At 40.7% G+C, this 23,527-nt stretch overlaps 1 protein-coding gene across 1 annotated transcript in view; it reads left to right on the forward strand.

The window, feature by feature from the left end:
* Positions 1-432: 432 nt before the first annotated feature.
* The window catches only part of OPTN (optineurin), a 28,923-nt gene continuing 5,828 nt past the window's right edge, over positions 433-23,527 (forward strand). Inside the window, exons 1-10 of the mRNA XM_037510615.2 lie at positions 433-568; positions 6,801-6,984; positions 7,641-7,843; positions 10,201-10,371; positions 12,276-12,349; positions 14,482-14,616; positions 18,297-18,399; positions 20,197-20,312; positions 22,276-22,425; positions 22,795-22,888. Coding sequence (XP_037366512.1) covers positions 6,819-6,984; positions 7,641-7,843; positions 10,201-10,371; positions 12,276-12,349; positions 14,482-14,616; positions 18,297-18,399; positions 20,197-20,312; positions 22,276-22,425; positions 22,795-22,888 — 1,212 coding nt within the window. The 5' untranslated portion in view covers positions 433-568; positions 6,801-6,818. The remainder of the gene's footprint in view (positions 569-6,800; positions 6,985-7,640; positions 7,844-10,200; positions 10,372-12,275; positions 12,350-14,481; positions 14,617-18,296; positions 18,400-20,196; positions 20,313-22,275; positions 22,426-22,794; positions 22,889-23,527) is intronic.

The raw sequence follows: 23,527 nt of genomic DNA on the forward strand, positions 1-23,527 counted from the left end.
CTCTGGCCTTCCATAGAAACCCCGGCAGTTCCTTCAAGGAACCACAGGGAAGACCGACTCCTCAAACTTCCTTTAATCAGCAACTTGTGTTAAACGACGCGGTCAGCCACCGCGGTCACGCTGACCCCTTCTCTGCACACCCTCCTGGGGTCCGGAGCCCGCCCGCGCGCCAGGCGCGAGGCTGGGACGCTGCGAGAGGAGGCGGGGGACGAGGGGCGGGGCCTGCAGGGGGCGGAGCGTTGGGGGCGGGGTCCGTGGAGGAGCGGGCCCTAGGCTGACCCGTGGGGCGGGGCCTACTGATGGGCGGGGCCTTGAGGGGGCGGTGTCTGCGAAGGGGCGTGGCTTCCGAGGGGCGGGGCCGGGAAATTCCCCAGCCCTGGCTGAGGGGCCCGCGCTGCGGTCAGCTGAGCGCGCTGGGCGGGGTCGCGAGGCCGAACGTCAGCCCCAGGCTCCCCGAGCCCCCGCTGGTACCCAAGTCCGCGTCTGCATCCGGGTCCGGAGCCCTCCCCCAGCGGGCACCATGCCGAGGAAGCAGTGACCCGCAGAGAGGCCGAGGCGCTGGCGCCGGGTGAGCTGGGGCAGGGGGCGGACAGCGGATCAGCGAAGGGGGTGGCTCTTCTCCGCCCTGGAAGCTGTTTCTTCAGCCTCGCCGCCCCGACCCTGTGGGGTGTAAGTGGCGAGGAGCAGGGCATTCCCTCCCTGGGAGGGCGTCCAGACCCTGACCGGTACTGACCCGGGGGACAGGGCAGCTGAACTGCCTTCCCGAAGTGCCCTTCCCCCGTCTGTACCGGCCTGGCTGCCCGCCCCGCTGTAGGTTACCAAGGTGGTTTAAGGGTGACATCCTTCCGCAGGCGAGGAATGATCACACGGCCAGTTACTCACTACAAGGGAAGTGGTTGAGGGTACATACCCCTTTGGAACACAAAAGCTATTCTAGTTTTATGAGGTGGCCCAGGGACACTAAGAAGCTAGTGGCCTCTCTCTGAGGCAGTGGGGTTACTGAACAGCAGAAAAGAATCTTCATAAACCGTTGTGTCTAAGAGAGCATGGATGTATTTGTGTGTGTATTCAGAGACAGAGAATATGAGTATTTGATGAAGCTGAGAACCTCTCCCCACCCCAAAAAAAAAATCCCAAAATTGTGATTACTGTTGGAAAGGTGTAGGCTGAAGACAGTATCACTAAGAGAAAATGAAACCCAGGTTCTGATCTGACCTCCTCCACCTGGAAAACTGAGGGATGGCAATTATGCTGCAGAACTGTTTAAGGATGAAATCGAAAACGAAAGACAGAATACATCAGGGTAGTGATAAGACATCAAAAGCCTCCAATCTGTTTGAGTAAGGCAGCACTGTAAATAGAAGTTCCCACCCACCTCCTTTGCACAGGCAAAGGAGGATAAGGGTGCCCGGGCTACCTCTCAGGACACCCAGTTTGTAGAGGGCTGAAGTGGACCAGGAGCAAAGAACAAGGCCAAAGGCCAGGACAAGACAAGTGAAGTGTAATGTGGCCTGTCAAGAGAGGATAAGGATTGGAGTCTTGGGATGACAGTATGATCAGGTTTTCTAATGGCCCAATTTTAGTGATTTTTTTTAAAAAGATTTATTCATTCATTTACACAAGAACCGGGGTACAGGCCAGATGCGCTGGAGGGTAAGAGGATTCACCAGAGACAGAGTGGGGAGCAGAGCAGGCAGATTGATGAAATACACTGCTGAGGGGAGCAGTGGGCGAGACAGGAGAGGTATGCTGTGCCATGTGGGACCCTCGGCGGCCGGCCGGCTGGGATAGAACCGGTGCTGCAGAGGCTGCAGACAGCTTCACAGAGCGGTGCTCAACCGCCTGAGCCACCAGAGGAGGCCCTTTAGTGATTCTTTATAAATTATATACCACATAAAAGTAGCACCTGAACTCAAGTTGCATATTATTCTACAGAGTCCAAGTCACCCAAGAAACAAACTTTTTTTTTCTTTTTTTTGTTTTTAAGATTTATTTAACAAACTTTTTTCTTAAAAGAAACCCATCGCTGTATGGCCTTCCCATAGAGCCCCCCTCTTTAAGTAGAAGTGTGTGAGTATTCTGTTCTCCAACCCCTGCTTTTCCTGAATTTTATAGACTTGAACTATTTGATGTGTTCTTTGCAATCTATGGAATAGTAAGTCCAAAGCAAAAGGGAAAAAGTTGTTATTTTTACAGAATAAAATTATTTCAGAATTTAAAGAAATAAAATTATTTCTTTAAATAAAATTTAAAGAATGTTTAAAAATTTTTCATTGTTTTCACATAGACATGTGTGTTGAGTTTAGCTAGTAATATGTTATGAAATTGTATCCAGATACCTTTATAGTAATATAAACCACTAATTTCCAAAATAAATTTTAAAGTCTGAGTTCAAGAACTTGAAATGAATGCCATAAAACTATAGAAAAATTCACGATCCTACCATGCTGGGTTTGTCACTACACAGTTTTACAAGTGTTAGCCCAAAATACCATGTAACACTAAATTTTCATTTCATTTCAGCAAACATTTACTGAGAGCCTGTTGTATATCCATCTCTAGGAAGAACAAAATAGAGACCTTCAGTATGATAGACTGGCATGGGGCCACTTACTGTACTTTGCAAAAAAACAGCTATGGAGGAAGATTACGCAAAGTGCTATTAGTGCTCAGAGGGTAAAAAAACAGTTCATTTTACCCAGGACATTTCATCGAACTGTCCAGTGTGTGTTTGTTAGGGCAAAAGAGGGCTGAGACTTTTCAGGCAAAGGGCAGAACAGAAACCGGAGCTCAGAAAAAAAAGAATGTAAGTAACCACAAATTATTTAGCTTCCTGAGCAGGAGTGGTGTGGTGACAGGCAATAATATGGGTGGGTACATGGGGTCTAGTCTCTGAAAGGTTCCATTGGTCTTGCTCAGAACCTGGAACTCTGTCTTTTAAAAGACGACTTATAAGTAGCAGGTTGTCCTTGTAGTAGGAAAGAAACCATAGAGGGAGTGCTCTTCAATGGAATGAGAGTCAGACCATTAGGAGGCTATAAAAATTCGCTCAGCTAGTATTTATTGACTCAACCCACTTATTAGGTAATGTTCTGAGTGCGAGGCATACAGACAAAACAGGAAAAAATAGGCAAAACCACTATACTTTGTGAAGTGCAAGACAAGAAGGGCCTAAGCTGTTGGGTGGAGAGGAATGGAAGTAACAGCATTTGGTCACACGTTGGAGTTGGTGGAAGAGAGAAATTGGAAGAACCAAGCATAACTCCCAGGTTCCTGCCTTGGGTTATGAGGACAAACCTACTTTCATTTTCTGCATATTAGCAAATTCCAAAATCAAAATACTATTTCTGGCATATAAAGATGAGGCTTCTTTTACCCCTTAATAGGATACATACACTTCTTCTTTTTGCAAGATGGTGATGGGTTTGGTTGATACCATCTAGGAATCATATTCAGCACCCTTATAAACCCTAGTCAGAATTTGCCAATAACTACCATTGTTTGAAGAAGAAATAGACTTTTACTGTTTAAAACTAACTGGTCCATGTAGGAATTGAGTCTATTTATACTTAATCAGCAAATTTGGAAAATCAGACACACCATGGTAAGGGCCCGAGTTTCTTCTGTATTATGCCCACTGACCCAATGCCCAGTGGGTATAAGTAGTCATAAAGGTCGACTTCCTGTTTGACAAAAGTGATTTCTGGTAGTCAAAGTCATTCTGTAATGACACGGGAAGTTGCCTGCTAAGAACATTGCTCATATTATCTGTCACTGAAGCATTCAGATCTACTCTGTGTGACCATCTGCCGTGGAAAACAGACAAAGACATTCTTGCATTGAATAAGAAGTTGCATTGGATCATTTTTAAGGCCAACTCAGGAATGAGATTTAAGCTCATGCTTACAAAGTGAAGTTACTGCTATAATTACTTGACCTTTGGAATTAAGAAGTGTGTGTGTGTGTGTGTGTGTGTGTGTGTGTGTGTGTGTGTGTGTGTAAAAAATCAGGAATTCAAATAGCATATCGGCAAATAAAGTCTAGGAAATTTTTCTTTTGATCTTCTACCTTCATTCTCATTGGTGAATTCTTCTCAAATCCCATACTAAGTTAATTCACTTTTTTGCAGTTAAATATCACCTTGGCTTAGAAATGATATATTTCAGATCTAGATTAGTTGGATTTTTATAAGAAATTCTCTCATTACATATATCCTTAAATAAATAAATGGCTTAGTTCTACCTTCTGTAACCTTTGAAAATATATACCAGGATTTATAATGCATTTCTGTATTTGCTCAGTTGAGTAGCTCAAGGTGATGTCAAGAACTTAGAGAATTCAGCTTTCTCTACCTGGTCTACAACCAATAGACATTTCACAAATGCACTGTACTGTGATAACTCATAATGATGCCCCTCAAATATTCTAAAATCATAAAGTGCCCTTTAAGACTCCAAAAATTAGTAAAAATGCCTTTAATAAAATTTTTGATAAGTATTTACATGCCTTTTCTGGTACATATGCTAACTTCTAACAATGAATTTGAATTAACTAGTGATTTTTCCTAATATTGTATAGCAGAGAGTTTGTTATCAAGAGTTTGTTAGTGAGAGAGGGTGGCATGGCCATAAAGGTGCTGGAGTGGACCTTGATCTTGCTAGAAACTTGGAAATACTTTTCACAGCATTTTTGAGCTGAAAGCAGCAGTAATGATCATCATTTGCTAGACATGTGAGTAAGTCATTACAGAAGGTTAGGTGATTTCTCAAGGTCTCACATCTGGTTAGTAGCACCCAGTGCTTTTCTATTATCCCCCTTAATATAACCCAACTTTCCCTCCCTCTTACAAATTCTGGCTACATGGGGCCTCCCGGGTGGCATAGGGGTTAAATCTCAGCGCTCTTGCCACTGAGGCCTGAGTTTGATCCCCATCCAGGGAGTTAACCCACATTTGGTGAAGCAGACCTCTCCTGTCTCACCTGCTGCTCCCCTCAGCAGTGTATTTCAGTAGATCTGCCTCTTCTGCTCCCGACTCTATGTCTGGTGAATCCTCTCATCTCCTGTACCTCTGGCCTACATCCCAGTTCTTGTATGCATACACGGGTGCATTGGTGAAGGAAACTATGGGGACTACACCTGAGGGGGTGGGGGGAAGCAGATATTGTTTAAAAATGAACAATGATGTAAAAAATTTAAAAAAATAAAATGATATTTTAAAGTAAAAAAGTAAATAAATAATAACTCGTTAAAGAAATAAATAAGTAAATAAAGTCTGGCTACATGAAAAACTGAGATGTACTGATGGAATAACAAGAACCAGTTATAACCTCATAATGGTTATGTCTAAAGGCTTGGTGAAGGCTTAAAAGAAAGAGATCTTTGAAATATTTCAAGGGACACATTTTCCTTCTTGTCTCCCCTCTTTCATTCTCCCTTTTCTACCCTTTCCCCTCTACTGGAAAAAATATTAGGGAAAAAAGGGTGCATATAGTAAAAGGAATCCAAACACAACTCCAGAATCACATTCCTAAAACAAAACATCTGTTTCATGTTTCCATTTAAGTGTAGCATAGTCATTGAATATCTGAGGATATTCAATGTTGACAAATAAATAAAACATATTACAAGGATTTTCTCTTTGGTTGGTTACTTAGAATTTTATATCCCTCTGCAAAATATACAGGAACACTGTTAATAAAAATTCATTTTTATGAAATGTTAGTACCAATGTCACACTGCAAAAATGAATCTTATGGAAAGCTGGAAACTGGCTTTCTCCAAATTGTTTTACCCAAAATGATCTAAATTACATTATTGTAGAAACTGAAAGTAATCTTTTCCAGCCAGCTAATGTGAAGAAATAGCATATGTCAGCATTGTACCACTTTTCTAAATAACTTAGGAAAGGTGAAATGCAGATGCTTACAAAGGGCTCAGAATCGAATATTATGCTTATCAGTGTATTGCACTTCACCAAATGGCCATCCTCATTAAAAAATTTCACAACAATCCCTTTTCTTGTGCTGACTGCCCTAGGAAGAAGCCAGGCGGCAGTGTCACAGGCCTTCAGTGGTGACAGTGTCTCAGGTCACTTAGTAGTTGCCAGGTACCAGGCACCTTCTAGAAAGTTCAGTTTGCCTACTCTCTTTCCCCCTCCCTCACTCCCTCCCTTCCTTCCTATTTAAAAATGTTTTTAAAGGACAGGTTTATTAGGAAAAGGAGAAAAGAAGGCACCTGCATAGTCTCAGGTGGGCAGGAGACTGCTTGCCGCCTGTTGAGTAGGAAAGAAACCTTGCTCTGCTCTGCTCCCTGTGTTGGTTGCATTTTAATGCAAGAGCACTCAGATATTGTGATCCACTTATGGATCAGAGAGAGTGCACTTCTCTTGCTTCTTGCTTCCAGTGACTGATCTTGGTGACTGTGGTTCTTCATGAAAAGGCTTATCCTCTTCATGCATTGCAAAAGGTAAGGTTTGTCCATAGCATGCAGATTGTCATCAGAAGAGATTTCTGTTTGCCCTGGTGGTAGGTTGTACAGACGTAGCATTAGAATACATTTGTTTAATTTATTTATGTCCACATGGATCCTTCTACAAAATAAAGTGGTATATTTAAGATATTTCAAACCCTGAAGCTGTGATAGACTTCTTTGTTTAAAAATCGAAACTGCAAAATGTAACTGGAGTGGGGTCAGCAGCATTTGGAATACATGTCAGCAATTGCTGATGGGTTTTTAGGACTCATAGAGACCCCTTGCAGAAGCGGGGATAGCTGTATTTTCTGTTTGTGACTTTTCCACAGGAACTGTGTCCCACCACCATGTCCCACCAACCACTTGGCTGCCTGACTGAGAAGGGGGACAGCCCCAACGACACCACAGGAAATGGACCTCCTAATCTGGCTCATCCAAACCTGGATATGTTCACCCCAGAGGAGCTGCTGCAACAGATGAAAGAGCTGTTGACTGAGAACCATCAGCTAAAAGGTGAGGATCACCTGGCCCTGTGTTTCTGCACTCAGCCTGGGCCTTTCATAAACTTAACCTTTGTGTTGAGTCTTGTTAGAGCAACTCCCTTCTTTCTATATGGATCCCTGGGGGTAAAGTACAGAACTGAGCTTTTAGCAAGACTAAAACTGTTTCCATTGCTTATACTCAAATACAGATAAGAATACAAAGCACTTTATGTGTCATAGGAAAATGGTATAAAAGAGCCCATTAAAAAGGAAAAAGAAAGGCTGCTATTATAGACTCTCCTGAATATAACCCTTGTTAAGAGAAACCATTCTAAAATGTCAAGCCACTGCTTGTAGCAGGGTAAGTGTTGGAAGCCAGGAGTGAGAGACCAACCTCAATTCTTTGATGATTAATAGCTATTTGTGCTATTGTGGAGGTACCCAAATCAATTGTATTTTCTGGAGACTTTTGAGGACTAGAAATGACTTTAAGCCTCCTAGTCCTGTTTGGACACAAATATTACTCATCTCACTGCAGACTTTTCCAGCTGACACTCAGGCTCATGCCAAATGTGGCATCTTTAGATTCAGAGTTGTTATGTGGCGAAGTGGTCTGGGGGAGATTTGATTCATTAAGTCAAATCCTGTGCCCTGGTGTGTGACACCCTCACTCTGTACCCCATACAGAAGCCATGAAGCTGAATAATCAAGCTATGAAAGGACGATTTGAGGAGCTTTCAGCCTGGACAGAGAAACAGAAGGAAGAACGTCTCTTTTTTGAGACCCAGAGCAAAGAAGCCAAAGAGCGCCTAATGACTTTGAATCATGAAAATGAAAAATTGAAGGAAGAACTTGGGAAGCTAAAAGGGAAAGCAGAAAGGTCATTTGAGGTGAGCAGACTGAAGTTGTGATTTGATTTTATTAATATCTGTAGTGGATCCCTATTTGTCTAGATTTACTTATCCACACCTTTCATGATTCAGGCTGGACTGGTATTTTGCATTGTTTGTTTGTATTTTTTTAAAGATTTATTTATTTATTTATGCATGCACTGGGTACTGTCAGAAGCGCGGGAGGGTGGAGAATTCACCAGAGCCAGAGCAGGGAGCAGAGCAGGCAGAAGGACCGAAGTACACTGCTGAGGGGAGCAGCGGGCGGCAGGAGAGGTCTGCGTGCCATGTGGGACCCTCACCCAGTGGCCGGGGATCCAATCGGTGCTGCAGAGGCTGCGGGAAGCCTCGCAACCCAGTTCTCAACCGCTGCGCCACCGTGGAGGCCCTGTTTTGCATTGTTTTTTAAAAAAGCGTTCTTGCTGAGAAGATTGGTAGCATTTTTAAGGGTCTTGAATAATCTCTGTTAGGGGGAGGATATGTGTAAAGTTTTGACCATACTGACTATAGTCAAAATGTTAGGGGGAAAAGGATGTCCTAAAGGCAACCCATTCAATATCGGGGCTGCCCTATAACAAAAAGAGCACTGTGGTTATAAATCAGTGTTTTGTGTTCTTTATAGATGGTATAGAAGAAAGACCTCAGCCTGGCCCTATCTAAGTGTTAGTTTTTAGTTTATGTCTTTGCTATAAATTAGATTAAAAAAATATAATCCCCAGAATTTAAAATTTTTACCTTGTTCTTTCTCTCAGTCTAAAATAGATTCCTCACTTTACATTTTACATTTACTTTTGAAAAACAGTTGGACAATTACCAAGCTATAAGGTTGGCATGTTTTCATCAGTAACCTGGGAAATGTACCCACCCAACAGTGGAGGTCAAAGATATTAATGAAAAGTACCACTCAGGGGGCCTCCCTGGTGGCAAAGGGGTTAAAGTCTCAGCACTATCAAGCTGTTGCCAGCCACTGCGCCATGAGTTCGATCCTGGCCAGGGAGCTCCCCACTTGGTGCAGCAGACCTCTCCTGTCTTACCCACTGCTCCCCTCAGCAGTGTATTTCAGTCAGTCTGCCTGTTCTGCTCCCCACTCTGTCTCTGGCAAATCCTCTCACCCCCTGCACTTCTGGCCTGTACCTCAATTTTTGTATTCAAGCCTGGTTTTTGCCTGGCCTGTTTGCTTTCTGATGCCAGGAAGCTCAGCACTGCCTTTCCTTTCTTGTTTTTATTCTGTTAAATTTATGTCTTTTTTTTTTTTTTTTTTTTTTTTTTGGCAAAGAGGAACTGGGGTATAGGCCAGGAGCAGAACAGGTAAACCTACTGAATTACACTGCTAAGGGGAGCAGCAGGCAAGACAGGAGAAGTCTGCTGTGCCATGCGGGTAGCTCCCTGGCTGGGGATCCAAGTCAGACCTTAGTGATGATAGCACTGAAACTTAACCGATAGGTCACCAGGGAGGCCCAAATTTATGTCTCTTTGGAATGACTGCTTACTAAGAAAAATTGTGTGGACTTTTAACCTTGCCTTGCAGACCAAACTCTTTAGTTCCATAGTGAGTTTTTCTCTAAGGTCTGTGGTGGTTGCCTAGTGAGGAAGTGCTCCAGTCAAGGAGGAGTAAGATCTCAGTGGTGTGCACAGCACTGCCTGGGGGCAGACACCTGTCTGTCCACTCTTTATTATTGGGACCATGCCCATAAAAGCCATGAAGGTTTCCTGGAGAGGAAATTAGAGCAACCCAGTAGGTGAACAGCTGGAAGAGACCAAGGAGACCATTTGGTGCCATGTCATTTCTTTTTCTATTTATTGTGACTTTTTTTTTTTTAATTTAAACTAAGGTAAAGTTGATTTACATCACTGTATTTGTTTTAGGGATTATAGACTCAAACCTTTACAAGTATATGTTTTCACATCTTGCCTGCCATCCAAAAAAACCCAATAGTCCTCTACAATGCTCCACTGGGCCCCTTCTCTCTGTTGGTCCCACCTCACCATACTCCCCTCTGGTTGCCTCAGTTCTATAGTCAGATGTCAAGGATTTGTCACTGATTTATTTTTATCTGACCTTTTTTTTTTTCTCCATTCTACATCAAAAACCATCCAGTGTTTGTCTTTCTCCTTCTGACTTATTTCACTTAGCGGTATCCCCTCCAGTTCTATGTGATAGACATACACAATGGAGTGCTACTCAGTGATTAAAAACTTCCATTTTAAGTGTTATATCAAAATAAATTGCCAGGAAAAAAGCTAGAATTTTCTACTGTAGAGCACAGTTGCCTTACTCGGGGGTGTAGGGACTCTCAAGTTTGATGACCAGGTCCTCAGTTTGTTCATTGATTCACTTTGCTCCTCATCATTTTAAGGACTCCAAGGTCACCAAGACAGAAACAGAACAGGCAGTGGAACAACTGAAGACCCAGGTGGCACGCTTGCAAGCGGAAAAAGCAGATCTGCTGGGCATTGTATCAGAATTACAACTCAAAGTGAACTCAAACGGACCCCCTGAAGATTCCTTTGTTGAAATTAGGATGGCTGTAAGTGTGATGGTTTTGGTTTTAAGCCAATTACAAAACCTGACTTGAACAGTTGATACAAACACCACCATTGCCTTTCAAGTCAGTGAGGAAATGTCAGCACAGCAAAGAAAATATGGCTCTTGCTTTTTAAGTGTAACAGAATACTTGTAAGGATTATCATAGCTGAAATACAACTGATTACCACTTATGGCAAAAAAGATAGGAGATGTTCTTCCTTGCATTCCCCTCCCCCCAATAGGTCCTGCAAATCAGACATTTTGCAGCTGACTAAAAAAACATTTTCAAACCGGGCCTCAAAGCTGTGTTTGGCATTTCACTTAGGTGAGCTGAATGACGATCTAATGCAGTAAACAGACCCTCTTTTCAAACCAAGTGATATGATAACTATTAAAAATAAGTGGAAGAAAACAAGAGCAGAGGTGCTTTATCTGTAGGTTGAGAGAATATCTTGGCTTCCCCCTTCTGTTGGAGGGAAGAGGCAGGTACCCAGAGAATAGAGATTGAAGCTGGTGTCAGCAACCACAATGAAGTGCAACCCACAGTATATCCCATGGTGAAGTGAGCTAAGCGAAGTCACACGTGCCTATTTACTCCTATGTATGTGTGAAGTTCAGGACTGTACCTGCGGTGCCAGGTGTGCAGGTATGAGCTGCTGAGAGACTCAACCAGATTGAACCAGACTGAATAGCAAGAGAGAAAACACGAGGATAAAATCCTTTGTAATACACATTGTCATTTTAGCTCCGTCAGAGTATACATCTGTATAGGAAAGGAAATGAATGGTGTCTCTGAAAGAGAAAAATGTATCTTGCAGATAAGTGGGGCAGGGGGATTGGGGAGCAACTTTCAAAAACTAGCTGCTGAATCATTTGAAATATCAGTGTGATTTTCTTTACTTTCTGATTCACTTGCTGGCTGGGAAATGGCTCTTAATAACCTTGCTATCTATGCCCCCTAATAAATTGTAGACACATTAATAATGACCAAAGTCAAGAGAATTAAAATGCCAATTGAAGATTTTAGTATTTTCAGGAAAAAAAGCTGACATTTTGCTAGAGAGTACCCTTTCTGCAAATAGCTAAAGATTATAAACACGAATTTCATCAAAGAACTTGTAACCTTCTGCAAATTACTGATAAGAGTCAGGAAGCCACAAGAGCATATCAGGTTTCTAAATGAGACTCTTTCTTTAGGTTGCATGATAATATTCTCCCTCACTGATGAGTGACAGTTATTTTTAGTGTAAATGTTTTTCAAGCTGTGCTTCTGTTAACTGTAAAATACTCCCCAAGACTTAGGAAGAGTGTACATAATCAAAATTATCCAGAACAGGTTTTTTGTCCATTTTTAAAAGATATTCCCATTAGATATAAATGTTTTTCACATCATTTAAATGGTCTTAGTGTCCTTGTTTCCTAAATATTCTAAAAGGCTCACAAAATTCTTTGTCCTTTGAGAGCCTCCCCTACAGAAAATGGCTTTTCAACTTTGCTTCAGCAACTTCTAGCACTTTGTATTTTAAAGGCTATCTGGGAGAGGTGTGTGGAGTTATCACTGTGTATGACCTTAACCTGGGAAAGAGAGGAACTACCCAGGAAAGCAAGGGAGATAAGCTTTCATGTTTACAGGGCCAAGTTGACTGCGCTGAGTAAGAGGAGACGACCTTCACACCTTTGCCTAGATATTTATATTCCTGAAGTGGTGGGTAGGGTGAGGGAAGAATAGTATTTCCACTCCATTTGAGTGACTGAATTAAGACATTTCACATCTAAATGTTTGGTAGGTTCCTTGGGTTGCACACCATCCAAATTCTTGATCTATTGCCTTTTTTTCTCTTTTTATAATGGGTTTGTCTTCTTGAAGTACTGTGTTAAATCCCTTTCATTTCTGCTTTTTTTCAGGAAGGAGGAGCAGATGTGGCAATGAAAGAAATCGAAACTAGTCCTGGACCTACAAAAACTGATTCCAAAGACACGTATGTGAAGATAGACTAGGGCTCTGGGACAGACAGACTGGGACAGACAATCCCTTTCAAATTACTACTGGAGGTCAAACAGCCACTTATTAATTTAAACTAGGGCCATTCAAGAATCTTTTGTTTGAATGCCTTTTAGTGTTGCAGCCCAAACTGGCAGAGAATAAACTTGTTTGGTGTCTTTGTATGCCAGCTAGCCCTGACCACTCTGTTTTGAGTTGTGTTTCATGTCCATAAGATCAGACGTGAAAACATACTTAGCCTCAATTTATATTTTTTAATTTTTTTAAAGATTTATTTATTTATGCATACAAGAGCTGGGTACAGGCCAGGTATGCGGGGGGATGAGAGGATTCACCAGAGACAGAGTGGGGAACAGAACAGGCAGATCGACTGAAATACACTGCTGAGGGGAGCAGCGGGCGAGACAGGAGAGGTCTGCTGCGCCATGTGGGTTGCTCCCTGGCTGGTCAGGGATCAAACTCATGCTGCCGAGGCTGTGGATTACTTCGGATTACTTCATAGTGCGATGCTTTAACCCCTTGCGCCACCAGGGAGGCCCTTATGCTTAATTTAAAGAGCCATGTTTCCTACTGGTGCTGTTTGACTGGACCAGGCTGCCCATCTTGATAAAAGAGATGTTTCCATTTTCTCTGCCCTGTTCATTCCTCATGCAAGCAAAGGTGACTAATATTTGGTGATCTTTTCTACCAGTGCTGTTGTTGTTCAGTCACTGAGTGTTTCTTAAAAGTGCTCAGATATCTTACCTGTGGCGGGGGGTGTCTCAAGTTGGCCTGTCCCAAATAAATATTAGCAAGCAGAGATGCTAAATGGTGGGGGACTTAAAGAAGGGAGATGATAGAGGAACTGATGATACCCAGTAATATTTACCAGGTGGACTGTTAGCTTCTCCTCTATAAGCAGGTTTTGACTGTCTACTTTAAAGTTGGCTTAATAGAGATTTATCTGGAAATTTCTCTTAGGGTCTCTTCAGTCTTGGGTTTTTAAAATCTTTTCTTTAACTTGATGAATGAACATAGAGAAAGACTTATAAAACATGTAAAATGGATTGTTATTATTTTTAATTATACTCCCAAACCCTTGTATAAAGAGAAAAAATAAGTATTCGATAATACTCTTTCATCAGACAGTACACTGCCAAAAATGAAAGTTATTTTTTAGTTAGATATTCCTCAACTTTCTCCCAAGTTTCTTTTATTAGTATCAAAAGACTTTCCTAGATGTGTAGTGAAGGAGGAAAGCCCTGTTTGAAAATTCCAAGCCATTTCTTCCTCATTTACAGCCACCTACAAAGACCACTTCTTCTTTTAAGCCACAATGCTGTTTTTATTAGCAACTTCTTTCCCCTGTTTTAAAATATCATAAGGAGAGATTGATTTCTAGGTTTTGTGTGTGGAGTCAGGGAACCAGGATATAATTCTGGCTTTTTATTAAGTGTGCAAACTTGAGTAGATTACTAAAAAGGCAGCTTCCTGTCAGCAGCACCAGCACATCTTGAGTGTTTAGTCATTGTAGCCTGAGGGTCCTGGTTTTGTTTGTCATTGAAATGCCTCTTGATTTAATCAGATTTTGGAAAGGAGAAAAATATTTGACATACCAACAATGCCTGCATTTCTCTGCTCTAATTATTTGAAACCTAAACCGATTTTCTTCTACTGCCTTGAGAATGTGATGGCTTCTATCACCTTGGAGGAAGGCCAGTGGGCTGCAGGTCACCACAGGCACACCACACATGCTGGGGTCCTTGTCTGACTGCCGATTTCTTTGAGACTAGCTCTCTGAGAAAGCCAGACTCTGAAAACTAGGGCTGCCCCTGCCACTTTCTGTGGGTCCTGTGGTCTGGTGTTGTGGGCACACTTTGGAGGAAGTGAATCATGCAATATGAGGCAAACCTACCCATTGGTCCCCACTCCTTCCCCTGGAAGGACTAAAGTATGTGGCCCTGGGGCTCCAGGGACCAGCTGTGCTCGGTAAATGAGAATTGGAGAATGTTATTGAAAGCAGTTCCTTTATGCTAGTTTCAGTTAAATGGAGCTGAATTAAGTCTACTCTTAGACTTAATTTTTGTTTTCTAATGAAAACCTTTTAATCTTTTCACTGTCTCAATATAGGAGCAATTCTGCAGAAGATAACAGGAATTACATGGAATTTGAAGAATTAACCGTGAGCCAGCTCCTGCTTTGTCTGAGAGAAGGAAACCAGAAGGTGGAGAGACTTGAAACTGCACTCAAGGAAGCCAAAGAAAGGTATGCGGTACCTGACTTGAACTATGCATACTGTTTTTTTTTGAAACAACTTTATTGATATAATTAAGATATCATATAATCCATCCATTTAAGGTGTACATTTCAATTTTTTAAGAATATTTACAATTTTTTGGTAACTATTACCACAATATAATTGTAGAGCATTTTTCTCTCAAATAAGAAACCCAATACTCATTAGCACTCATTCCCAATTCCTCCCAAGAATCTACTTTCTGTTTCTATAGATTTGCCCATTCTGGATATTTCATGTAAATGGCTTCAGAGTAATGCTATATTTGAGATTTGTCCATGTGTTATTTCTTTACTCCTTTTTGCTGCCATATATTATTCCATTGTGTCACTAAGCAACATTTTGTTTACTCATCCATTGGTGAATATTTGTGTTGTTCCCACTTTTTGCCTATTATGAATAATGTTTGCCCTGAACATTCATGTACATTTTTTTTTGTGGACCTATTTTTAAAATTCTCTGGGTATATACCTAAGAGTAGAACTGATGGATCATATGGCAATTCTATGTTTGCTATTTTAAGTACTACCAAACTGATTTCCACAGAGTCTGTACCATCTTAAATTCCCACCAGTAATGTTTGGGTGTTCTATTTTCTCTACATCTATAAGTCCATTATACACATATGAAAATGAGATTTTTATCTTATTTCCCTAATAACTACTAGTGTTCAATATCTTTTCATGTTGACCATTTACATATTTTCCTTAAATAATATCTATTCAAATCTGTTGCCTTTTTAAAAAAATTAGATCGTCTTTTTATTATTGAATTATAAGAGTTCATAATACATTTTGGATACAAGTTATTTGTGAGATATATGATTTGTAAATATCCCATCTTTTTTTTAAGATTTATTTATTTATGCATACAAGAACTGGGGTACAGGTCAGAGGTGGGGGGTGGTGGTGAGAGGATTCACCAGAGGCAGAGTGGGGAACAGAACAGGCAGATCTACTGAAGTACATTTCTGAGAGGAGCAGTGGGTAAGATAGAAGAAGTCTGCTGCGCCATGTGGGTAGCTCCCTGGCCGGGGATCAACTCATGCTGCAGTGGCTGTGATAGCTTCATAGGTTGCGTCTTAACCCCTTGCACCACCAGGGAGGCCCTAAATATCCCATCTTGTGGGTTATATTTTCACTTCCTTGATGGTATCTTTGTAGCACAAAATTTATTATTTTGATGTTGTCCAATTTATCTATTTTTTTTCCCTTTGTAACTTGTACTTTTGGCATTGTATATAGTTCTGGGAAATAACACCAATTTATATTCTTCTAGGTAGTTAAGGGAGTGGTATAGAAGTTTCCTATGAGCCTGTAGGATATAGGGCCTCAATTATCCTCAGCTCAAAACAATCAAGTGTGACAGTCTGGGTACCACTTTGGCATTGACCACATGCCAAAGTAGCAGGTGTTGGGAGCAAGTGTTCTGAACATCTTAGGGAAGGAAGCCTGTTGCCTTCATTCCCTTTATATATAATGGATAGTTTGGCTGAACATAGAATTCTGCATTGAATATAATTTACCTTCCAAAAATTGAAAACAAAGCATTACTTCATTATACTCTAGTTTCTGGTGTGGTATTACTGCTAAGAAATCTACTGTCATTCTTTTTTTTTTTTTTTTTTTTTTTTTTAAAGATTTATTTATTTATTTATACAAGCACTGGGTACAGTCAGAAGTGCGGGAGGGTAAGAGAATTCACCAGAGCCAGAGTGGGGAACAGAACAGGCAGACTGACGAAGTACACTGCTGAGGGGAGCAGCGGGTGGCAGGAGAGGTCTGCGCGCCATATGGGACACTCGCCCTGCGGCCGGGGATCGAACCCGCTCTGCAGAGGCTGCGGGCAGCTTCGTCAACCCAGTGCTCAACTGCTGCGCCACCAGGGGAGGCGCCACTGTCAGTCTTAATCTTGGGATCAAACTCTTTTGGTTTTTCCTCTTCCCTGAAGGCTCTTTGCTTTGTCCCAAGGTGTGCTTTGGGATGAGCTTGTTGTTTTTTTAATTTTTTATTTTTTACATCATTGTTTATTTTTAAACAATATTTGCTTCCCCCCACCCTTCAGGTGTAGTCCCCATAGAATTTCCTTCACCAATGCACCCTTGCACCATCATGGGGTGAGCTTGTTTTCATCCATTTGTTTGGACAGTCTTGGGCTCTGCCATCCTACAAACTCATGTCTTTCAGTTCTTGAAAAATGACCTTGAATTAATTTAGGGATGATAGCTTGCTCCCAGCTCTTCCCTGCTCTCTCTTTCTAGCACAACTCTTATTTTGAATTGATTTCCTGGGTAGGCCTCTAATTTTCTGAGCTCTGTGTTTTCCTTTCCCACCCTTCTCCTTTCTGATAGAGTTGGACAACTTTCATCTTCCTTTTTTTGCGGAGGGATGGCTGGTTACTTTGACTGTTGCTTTTTTATAGTTTTCCATTTTCTTGTAGTATGTTTCCTTTTGAAGATTTTTTTTTTTTTTTTTTGGGCCTGGCATATTCTAATATTATTAAGTTTTTTTTTTTTTTGTTTTACTGTTTTCTGTTTCATTTCAAGGCTTACCTCAAAGATCTGGTAATTTTTGTTGGTTGATCAGATTTAAGGGTGGGGAGTTAGAAGCTCATTTAGGCACTGTGTGCATGGAGGGAGATCTCTCTGAGAGTTTTCCTTGGGGAAGCCCCATGTCAGAAACTAGATCTTTCCCCTCATCCTGGTCACGTTCACCTTAGAAGACTCTTTTGGTCTCCTGCCTGGAGGGTACTTTTCTAGATGCCAGGCTACTTGACATAAATAGTAAAAGAAGGATGAAGCTCTCAGTATTCTGTATAAATTCCCCTCTTTTCACAGGAACCCAAGTCCTCCATGCTAGTTACAGTCTCTGTTTTATTTTATGGTCTTCTAGTCTTTTAATAGGCCCCAACTCCATCACCACTGCCAGAGGTGCCTGGTGTCACTGGCTTCCCACAGTGTGAATTGGGTTACATCTTGGCTCTCCCTGCTCTTGCCTCTTACCTAATCTTGGCTTCAGATCCGGCCTTCTTATGCTGCCAACTCAGCTCCCACTCATACATATGCTTCCCAGATTTCCTTGCTATTATTTCCTCTTTCTTTCTCTTTGTTCTCACAGGTATACTGCTTTTTAAAAATCTTTTTAGTGGGTTTTGGGACACATATATACCCATATTCCATCTCCCACCTTTGATCATTTGTTTTATTTGTATTGGGATGGTTTTTATGTGCTTATGATTTGGTGTAAGATTGTTACTACATTGTTTTCAAGGACTTGTAAAATGAAATGATTCCAAAATGGAAAAATCTTCCCTTCTCTGTTAAATCCTTATAAAGGGACACAAACATTCATGTAACACACATACATGTACATGTATACACACACAGAAACACTTAAAAAAATATTTCTGCTTATTACAGTTACATGAAAAGAGGGAGTGTTTTTCAGTGTTCAGAATGAGTCATGCCTATTTTTTACTGCTAGATGCAGTCATCTCTAAAATAAATTCTAGTCAATTTTAGGATGTAATGCAAAACCAAATATAATGAATACAAAGAGATTTTAAACAATATTATTTTTAGTGCTTCTGCAATTGGTATTCCTCTTGAAATCAAAGGGAAAGTAACTTTTCTACTTTAATAATTTTTCAGAGTTTCATATTTTGAAAAGAAAACTAATGGTCGTTCTGAGATTGAGACCCAGACAGAAGGAAGCACAGAAAAAGAGAAAGAAGAGGAGAAAGGCACAGAAAGTGTGGGTACTGCAATCCTAAGACTATGTTACACTGCTCATGGAAATCAGTGTAAAAGATGGGCTCAAGTTCCATGATGTTTTATTTGCTTTAGAAATATAGAAATCATTTTAACGTTGACTATTGTCTATTTTTATAATATTTCCTTGTTCTGATTAACATTTCATTCAGTGTAAAATATACTGAGATGTGCCACGGACCAGCACAGCAGTAGACAGTAGACGATGAGGCCACCTCAGGGTTGAGAGAAGCGTGCAGGGTGGTCAGGGCGTCGGCGAAAGAAATGACAAACAGACACACTTCAAGAGTGAAAATCTGAGTGTAATTTTCTTTAAGTTTGTGACCAGTATATATATGTTTTCCAAAAGCACAGGAATGAATATCAATGAAATTAGCTTGCTCATGGGCTCAGTCAATCATCATCAGGGAGGTGATCTACATAACAAGCAATGACCATTATAGAAGAAGGAAGGAAGTTTAGAAAGACAAATAAGGGATTAAAGTTGTAGTTCTAGAAAGACGGGATAAGATTTTTAGCATTCTTGTAGTGGTTCTTGGTGGTCGTTATCTATTGATAAGCTTCTGCCTTTTCAGGGAACTTCCGCTGCACTTCCTCTGCTTCAGGCTGTTCTCTCCCCGCGCGCTGGTTGCCCAGCCGGATCTAGGGACTGTTCCTAAAGATCACTGCGGGGGGAGGTGCAGCAGGTAGGGTTTTGCTGTTCTTCCCCTGCGCGCTGGTTGCCCAGCCGGACCTAGGGCTGGTTAGCCCTAAAGGTCACTGCAGGGGGAGGTGCAGCAGAGATGTATCCCTATCCTGTTGATTCGATGAAATTACTCCTTCATCTCTCCTTGACTGATTTCCTCTCCTAAATTCCTAAGTGAACAGGCCCACTAAATGGCAAAGGAATTTTGTCCACTTTACAATGAGATCATTTGAGGATATAGGACCCAGAAACTCGAGGTAGAATTGAAAGATCTTGGTTCTATTTTACTATTGGTTTGAATAAAATAGTTTGAAAAAGGTTCGTGTTTATATAGTCAGTGTTCCATGGTAACTGAGAGCTGTGCTTTGGAGTCTGCAAGCACATAGTCTCAATGTTAGGGAAAGTTAATTTAGCCACTGAAGTTGTGAGGATCACAGTAGCCCACACAAGAGGCACTTAACATGAAATGCTCGCTTTGGCAAATTCATTTATCCAACAAATATATATATTGAATGCCTATAGTATGCCATGCTCTGGGCTGAGCTTTCAAGAAATTGAAGAACATTTAGAAAACTGAGGTAAAGAGACCATCAGCAAGTAATAGTACCCTTTTGTGTAAAGCAAATTCAACAACCAATAATAGGAAGTCACTGATACTTCCAAGGCACCACAGAACTCATTGACAAAATTTTAGAGCAGCCAGGAAAAAGGCTGGCTGCACAGCAAATATAGTTGAGTAAACCAGAAGCATAAATAGGCCAGGGATTACCATGAGCTCCTGAACCAAGATCAGGGTTCATTTTAATTGTAATGAAGTCATTATCACAGTTTATCCAAAGTGGTCAGTATCGCTTCTTTGGCTAAGATCAAGTGTAGTATCCAAAGTGGTCAGTAAATGCTCAGTAAGGAATCACAGTTGTATCCAAAACCTATCTTTTTCATCCTAGATAGTTGAGGCATTAATTGTCAAAAATTTAATCAATTGCCAGTCAGTCTTAATTGGACAGTGATGGTTTGTACTGTTTTTTCACAAAAAGGTTCATTTGATCTCTGTTGAGAATCACATATATGTATTTGGGATTTCCTGTATGACAGGTTGGAAGTGAAGTAGAAATGCTGAACCTTCAGGTGACAAACCTGTTTAAGGAGCTTCAGGAGGCTCATACAAAACTCAGTGAAGCTGAGCTAATGAAGAAGAGACTTCAAGAAAAGTAAGAATAAGCGATGAATTTTATTCTCCTTTGAAAAATGTACATTTACAAAATATGAAAAATGTACATTTTTACAAAATATGTAAAAACTTAATTTTGTTACTGTTACAAACTAAAAGAAAAATAGACCAAATTAAAATATAAATTCATATAATGCCAATATTCAGGTTATTATATGAACTGTTTGCAGTAATATGGACAAGTGGGGCCCTGGACCTCTGGCTCTGCTCTTTGGGGTTATTTATTAAGCTGTCTGAGGACCTGTAAAGTGCAGTGAGCCAGATTTCCTGTGAGTTACCAGGGTTGACAATGTTGATTTGAACAAACATAAAAGAAAACTGTAAAGTACAAGAACTTCAGTGAGTTTTATTTAGGAAAAAAAAAATATTTTCAATCAATTATGAAGGCTAACATATAAATTGAGCATTTTGCTTTTGCTTGTTTCTCTAAGAGTGTAAGATGTTCCCCCAAACTTCGGAAAGCTAAGCTGATGTTGTTCTTTTGAATTTATTGGCAAACATATTTCCAGCACAATATACAAGTTTATATTTCCTTGGAGTCTCACTTACCATGGCTTTCTATGCAGTGTTACAGTAATCTGATGGAGCCTAGTAACTAAAGCTAAGGACTTTAGACAAATATGCATCAGTTAAAATATGGTTCTCCCACTATTTGTGCTTTTACTTTGGGCAAGCTAGTTCTCCTGTCTGAGCTCCAGTTTTATCATTTATAAAATGTTTGTCATAATTCCTATTTTATAATGTCATATTAAATGAGATAATGTTTAACATGCTTGGCATTAGTGCCTTTCACCTAGCTATAATTGATTCATATTTGCTATTATATTGAAAGTGTCTTTCTGACCTTTAAGAAGACTTAGAGTACTTCCTTTTCTGCTATTGAATCTTTATTGGAAGCCATAATCTTTGAGCTTTAACAAAACTCAGACATTTTTTTTTTTTTTTTAATTTTTTTTTTTTTTTTTTTATAGAGGCATGTTTTTATTTATTTGTTTGTTTGTTTGTTTTGTTTATACATGCACTGGGTACAGTCAGAAGCGTGGGAGGGTGAGAGAATTCACCAGAGCCAGAGCGGGGAGCAGAGCAGGCAGAAGGACCGAAGTACACTGCTGAGGGGAGCAGCGGGCGGCAGGAGAGGTCTGCGCGCCATGTGGGACCCTCCTCTGGTGGCCGGGGAGCAGCCGGGGATCGAACCGGCGTCGCAGAGGCCACGGGCAGCTTCGCAACCCAGCGCTCAACCGCTGCGCCACCAGGGAGGCCCACAAAACTCATACATTTTTTAAATATTAAAGATGCTCATGGATCGCTATGTGAAAAGCACTTTTAACTAGTTACTACTGTGGTCTGTATCTAAATAACAAAATATATTTGTATGACTATTTATAACAATTACTCCAGGTGGGCAGTAGCTCCTGTGATTTTGGCATAAGGGTTCGGAGTTACTGCTATGTCTCGTAAAGAAACAAGGAGGAGAAATATTTTATCATGTACTGTTAAATCCTTTAAAAATGCAGTGCTAAAATTCTTCGTGTGTCCCACATAATCTTAGAATTTGTTTAAAAGCCAATGAGGAGGGCCTCCCCGGTGGCGCAGCGGTTGAGCGCTGGGTTGCGAAGCTGCCCGCAGCCTCTGCGGCGCCGGTTCGATTCCCGGCTGCTCCCCGGCCACCGGAGGAGGGTCCCACATGGCGCGCAGACCTCTCCTGCCGCCCGCTGCTCCCCTCAGCAGTGTACTTCGGTCCTTTTGCCTGCTCTGCTCCCCGCTCTGGCTCTGGTGAATTCTCTCACCCTCCCACGCTTCTGACTGTACCCAGTGCATGTATAAACAAAACAAACAAACAAATAAATAAATAAAGCATGCCTCTATTTAAAAAAAAAAAAAAAAAAAGCCAATGAGGAATAAAGGAGCATTGTTTATACTCACAACATTTTGATCTTCCCTAGATGTCAGACCCTTGAAAGGAAAAATTCTGCAACTCCATCAGAACTGAATGAAAAGCAAGAGCTTGTTTATAATAATAAAAAGTTAGAGCTCCAAGTGGAAAGCATGCGATCAGAAATCAAAATGGAGCAAGCTAAAACAGAAGATGAAAAGTGAGTATGCCCAGATCAAGTGACTATTTACTAAAAGAAGATGGATAGCTCTTTTATATAGATTGGAATCAGGACTTGAGAATAAATTAATTTTTTTTCTTTATTTTAAAGCATACTAAGAGACTTTTCTGAGGAGATAAAAGTTAAGTTTTAATGTAACAAAATCGTGGAAATTATTTGTAGTCTCTCTTGACTTTTTGGAAAATGCTTTTCCTTGAGATTAAGAAAATGCTAGTGGGTGATGGATGATAAATGTAGAAGAGATGAGATTTTGCTATCTTGAAATAGTGAAGAATGTTGGGAGACAAGATTTTTAAGTTTCTATGACATTTTCCACAAGATTCTATTTCTTAATTTCTTTTTTAATAGGTCCAAATTGGCCACTCTACAGTTGACACACAATAAGCTTCTCCAGGAATACAATAATTCATTGAAAACAATTGAGGAACTAAAAAGGAAAGAGGTACTTATAGGGAAAAAAATGACTTTCACATGCTAGTTATAAATGAAAACAATTGAGGAACTAAAAAGGAAGGAGGTACTCATGGAAAAATAAATCACTTTCATATAGCCTAGTCATAAACACAAACTGTGAGCATTTTATATGTAGTTGCCTTAATCCTAAGTCTGGTTTTTCAAAGAGGTTTTTCAGTTTATTATTGATTTCTTGTATCTAAGTGTTACAACATCTGATGTTCCACATATATATAGTGCATTTTGCATGCATAGATGGTGCTAATGTCTGACAGTCAGGGAGTTTTTAGCATTTTTGATGGTGGGTTTGAGGAGACCTGAGGGTATACTGTGTGAAGTACATGGTGAGCCCACTAGTTGGGGCCAGAGGGTCTGTCTGTTGCATGAAAAATGCAACGCTTGCTTGTCTATTGTCAGTGAACTTGAAACTGACTTATCTAGATGCAGCCTTTCAATAATGCCCAGCATGGTGTGATCATTAAAAGGTCATTGATATAGGAGGTATTGGATGTGTCATTTAATCTGACAAGGGGAATTCTTACACAATGTATACATGTAGCAAATCATCATGTATACTTTAAATATCTATAATTTTATTTGGTAAGCCATGTCTTACCAAAGCTGGAAT

This window comes from Talpa occidentalis, unplaced genomic scaffold (assembly GCF_014898055.3).
Source record: "Talpa occidentalis isolate TD23 unplaced genomic scaffold, MPIMG_talOcc4v2.1 talOcc4.14, whole genome shotgun sequence".
Taxonomy (NCBI): Eukaryota; Metazoa; Chordata; class Mammalia; order Eulipotyphla; family Talpidae; genus Talpa; species Talpa occidentalis.